The sequence below is a fragment of the Ailuropoda melanoleuca genome, chromosome 8 (assembly GCF_002007445.2).
Source record: "Ailuropoda melanoleuca isolate Jingjing chromosome 8, ASM200744v2, whole genome shotgun sequence".
Taxonomy (NCBI): domain Eukaryota; kingdom Metazoa; phylum Chordata; class Mammalia; order Carnivora; family Ursidae; genus Ailuropoda; species Ailuropoda melanoleuca.
In genome coordinates this window covers 40,916,106-40,921,341 of record NC_048225.1, presented here as the reverse complement: position 1 = coordinate 40,921,341, position 5,236 = coordinate 40,916,106, and the positions used below count along the sequence as shown (strand labels likewise).

At 37.6% G+C, this 5,236-nt stretch overlaps 1 protein-coding gene across 1 annotated transcript in view; it reads right to left on the bottom strand.

Annotated features, from left to right (window-relative positions):
- NOX4 (NADPH oxidase 4) overlaps positions 1–5,236 on the bottom strand; it is a 175,996-nt gene that overhangs the window by 128,800 nt on the left and 41,960 nt on the right. Inside the window, exon 8 of the mRNA XM_002927842.4 lies at positions 3,863–3,943. Within this exon, the coding sequence (XP_002927888.2) occupies positions 3,863–3,943 (81 nt within the window). The remainder of the gene's footprint in view (positions 1–3,862; positions 3,944–5,236) is intronic.

Here is a 5,236-nt window from a genome sequence, read left to right as displayed (position 1 = left end):
CAGAAGGGGGAATGAACCATGAGAGACTATGGACTCTGGGAAACAAACTGAGGACTTCAGAGGGGAGGGGGGGTGGGCGATTGGGATAGGCCGGTGATGGATATTAAGGAGGGCACATATTGCATTGTGCACTGGGTGTTATACGCAAGTAATGAATCATGGAACATTGTATCAAAAACTAGGGATGTACTTTATGGTGACTAACATGACATAATAAAAAATTATTATTAAAAAAAAAAGAGCAGAACAAGAGGGACAAGCAGACTCTGCACTGAGCTCGAAGCCTGAAACAGGGCTCAACCTCACAACTCTAAGATCATGACCTGCACCGAAACCAGGAGTGGTACATTTTTTTTTTAAAGATTTTATTTATTTATTCGACAGAGACAGAGACAGCCAGCGAGAGAGGGAACACAAGCAGGGGGAGTGGGAGAGGAAGAAGCAGGCTCATAGTGGAGGAGCCTGATGTGGGGCTCGATCCCACAACGCCGGAATCACGCCCTGAGCCGAAGGCAGACGCTTAACCGCTGTGCCACCCAGGCGCCCCAGGAGTGGTACATTTAACCAACTGAGTCACCCAGGCACCCCAGAAATTGACTACCTGTGATATAATTTCATTCAACTCTGCATCTTAGTAAGGACCAAAAAACATAATGCTGTTTCTCAGCTGTCAGACCAAATCTTCATGAACTTTGTGGTTATAGCTGTTATTACAGTAGAACCAAATTTTGTTTTCCCTGATGAGCTTTTCCAAGTAAATTTTAAAAGCCGTGGTTAAAAAAAAAAAAAAAAGAAGAGACATAACAGTTTCAGGTGTACAATATAGTGATTCAACAATTCTTCATTAGTCAGATTCCGTGAACCCCAATATTTATAGCAGCATTATGAACAGTAGTGAAACTATGGAAAGAGCCCAACTATCTATAGACTGATGAATCGATAAAGAGGATGTGGTATTTTTATATACAATGGAATACTACTCAGCCATCAAAAAAGAAAGAAATCTTGCCATTTGCAACAATGTGGATGGAACTAGAATGCATTATGCTAAGCAAAATAAGTCAGCCAGAGAAAGACAATTAACATATGATTTCACTCATATGTGGAATTTAAGAAACAAAACATGAACACGGGAAGGTAAAAAAGAGAAAGAGAAAGGAAGCAAACCAAAAGAGACTCTTAACTATAGAGAACAAACTAAGGGTTGATGGAAGGAGTGGGCAGGGAATGGGCTAGATGGGTGATGGGTATTGAGGGCACTTGTGATGAGCATTGGGTGTTGTATGTAAGTGATGAATCACTAAATTCTAAACCTGAAGCCAATTTTACCATATATGTTAACTAGAATTTAAATACAAACTTGAAATAAAAAAATAGTGCTCATCATGATAAATGTACTCTTTAATCCCCATCACTTATTTTCCCATCCCCCCACCCACTTTCCCTCTGGTAACCATCAGTTTGTTCTCTAAGAGTCTGTTAAGAGTTGTTCTCTTAACAGTCTGTTTCTTGGGGTGCCTGTGTTACTCAGTCAGTTAAGCGGCTGACTTCAGCTCAGGTCATGATCCCAGGGTCCTGGGATCAAGCCCCAAGTCGGGCTCCCTGCTTAGCAGGGAGCCTGCTTCTCTCTCTCCCTCTGCCTGCTGCTCCCTGGCTTGTGCTCTTGCTCTCTCTCTCCCTCTGTCAAATAAATAAATAAAATCATTTTTTTTTTTAAAGAGCTTGTTTCTTGATTTGTGCCTTTTTTTCTTTGCTCATTTGTTTGGTTTCTTAAATTCCACATATGAGTGAGATCATATGGTATTTGTTGTTCTTTGACAGACTTATTTCACTTAGCATTATACTCTCTAAGTCCATCCATACTGTTGCAAATGGCAAGGTTTAATTCTTTTTTTATAGCTGAATAATATTTCATTGTATATATCTACTACATCTTCTTTATCCATTCATCAATTGATAGACACTTGGGTTGCTTCCATAGTTGGGCTATTGTAAATAATGCTGCTTATTAACATAGGGGTGCATGTATCTTTGAATTAGTGTTTTCATATTCTTTGGGTAAATACCCAATAATGTGACTGCAGGATCACAGGGTAGTTTTATTTTTAACTTTTGGAGGAAACTCCATACTGTTTCCCACAGTGGCTGCACCAATTTGCATTCCCCCAACAGTGTGAGGGGGGTTTCTATATCTCCATATTCCTGCCAACACTTGTTGCTTGTGTTTTTGTTTTAGCCATTCCGACAGGTGAGAGGTGATATCTCACTGTGGTTTTGATTTGTGTTTTCCTGACGATGTGTGATGTTGTACACCTTTTCATGTGTCTGTTGGCCATCTGGGTATCCTCTTTAGAGAAATGTCTGTTGATGTCTTCTGCTGATTTTTTAAAGATTTATTTATTTTTTAGAGAGAGTGTGCACATGAATGGGGGGAGGGGAGGAGGGAGAGGGAGAGAGAGAATCTCAAGCAGACTCCCTGCTGAACGTGGAGTCTGATGCGGGTCTTGATCTCACAACCCTGACATCATGACCTGAGCCCAAACTAAGAGTTGGATGCTTAACTGACTGTGCCACTCAGGCAATCTGTTCGTGTTTAATGCCCATTTTTTAATTGGATTATTTGGTTTTGGGGTGTTGAGTTATATCAGTTCTTAATATATTTTGGATACTAAACCTTTATCAGGTATATCATTTGCAAGTATCTTCTCCCATTCAGTGGGTTGCCTTTTACTCTTGTTGTTTCCTTCACTGTGCAGAAGCTTTCTATTTTGATGTAGTCCCAATAGTTCATTTTGCTTTTATTTCCCTTCCCTCAGGAGACATATCTAGAAAAGTGTTGCTATGGGCTGCTAGGCCTTTTTAAACTAAAAACTGATAACGCCATTGTTACAAATTCTGCAGCAGTAACACATAAGGAATTCCTAAAAATACAAACACCAAAACACCTTCTTGAAGTCTGCACTTCTTACTAACTTTCTCTTAGAGATTATCAGGATATAACTATAGAGGGGCTCCTGGCTGGGTGTCAGTTTACCATCCAACTCTTGATTTTGGCTCAGGTCATGATCTCAGGATTGTGAGATCATGCTCAGTGTCAGACTCTATGCTGGGCATGGAGCCTGCTTAAGATTCTCTCTCTCTCTCCCTCTGCCACTCCCCCTATCTCCCTCTACTTCTCTCTCTTAAAAAAAAAAAAAGATATAACTATAGAGGATTTTAAAAATTACAATACTGTGGGGGCACCTGGGTGGCTGAGTCAATTAAGCATCTGACTCTTGATTTCAGGTCAGGTTATGATCTCAGGGTCCTGGGATCAAGCCCCACAGTGGGCTCCATGCTCAGTGGGGAGTCTGTTTCTTTCTCCACCCCTCCACCTCCTCACACTCTCTCTCTAATAAATAAATAAATACATCTTTTTTTAAAAACCTGCAATACTGTGGGAGAAGTAACTATTTCAGTTTTATTTTTTTTAAGATTTTATTTATTTATTTGACAGGAAGAGAGACCACAAGCAGGGGGAGTGGGAGAGGCAAAAGCAGGCTCCCCGATGAACAGGGAGCTGGATGCAGGGGCCCAATCCCAGGACCCTGGAATCATGACCCAAGCCAAATGCAGATGCCTAACTGACTAAGCCATCCAGGCACCCCAACTCTTTCAGTTTTAATACACTTTTATACAACTTTCATTAAAATATGCTATGCTAAAAATAGAACTATCTCTTCATTTCTGAGACTACTTTCAATTCCAAGTAACCAAATAATTTTACCACTTCCTATGATAATTCCTATAGATTTGTCTTTCATTACCCCATGTTTAGGTATACATGTTTTTAAAAATATTTTAAAATATTTTTTAAACTTACCCTGAAACATGTAACATCAGCAGCATGTAGAAGACAAAGAAGAGATTATGAGTATACCAGAAGATGTCATAGTTGGAAACTCTGAAAAAACAAATAACTTAATTTCAATGCTACTTTACATCCCATTATTTCAGACACATGTCAAAATTGAAGTCAGTTAAAATAGGAGTTATCTCAGATTTACCTATTAGTATCAAAGTATTAGCACACCATGCAGAGAAAACTGACAAAATTATAACTAATACTTCATTTTGAAGGTTTTTATATTTCAAATAAAGATACATGGAAGGAATTAAAATAAAATGTTTATTTTAAAGTTATGATGATGTAAGATTGAGAAGTAGGTAACAGGCTGCTAATATGAACTTTTATTATCCTTTTGATCAATATTCTCAATTTCCAAATGATATCTAAAACAAATAATGCTCCTATCCCAATATATATTGTGAGAGGAGTCCAAAGGAAAGTCAAATTGAGAGAAATTAAAGAAATGCTCATTAAAGTTTTCTATTGTTTTCCTGAACAGCATATATGTTAAATATAACCCCTTGGTGTTATTGCCCTGGGGGAGAACCAAGAGTCTGAAAAGGAAGGGGTATGATAAGCACAATCCATGAAATTTTTGAGAAAAGTAAACAGATTAACAGTTACTTCATTTCATATGTCTGGATGAATATTCATACTAGTATCTTGGAGGTGGAGGGCAGAAATGGTAAAAGCTTCTTAGAGGATTCTGTTACAACCCCTAGAAACTTTTAGAGCCCCTGATTTAAACAGTATTCAACTGATTGGCATTTACTTCATCCAGAGCTTTTGATAATCATGAATGAGATCATTAACATGCTCGTAACATATGCCTTTTTGCACATACCTGTTTCTTTTTGAACCTAAATTCCTAGAAGTGGAATTACCATGTCAAAGGACACACATTTTGGTTTTGATGCACATTGCCCATTGCTCTCTGAAAACATTTATCAATTACAAACCCCACTGCAGAGTAGGAGAGCCTGTTTCTCAAACCCAGACTCCACTTTATACGTTTTCGTTATTTTGTATTAAGTGGAATTGGGTATTATTTCCTTTGTGTTACTTGCTTTTAATTCTTCTGTGATTTATTTCTTCATGATAATTATCCATTTCTACAGGGTATTTTTCTTAATTGTTGCATGTAGACTATTTAAATTTTAAGTATGTACTAGTTTCATATAATTACGATAATTTATTATTGGGCAAATTTCTTCTAAATTTTTAGTGGCATAATTTTTTTTACAGTTACCTCTAACTTATCTAGAATTTCATTCACATAAGCTTTATTTTCCTCATAACTTTGTAATGGCATATATATATATACATATATATATATATATATATATA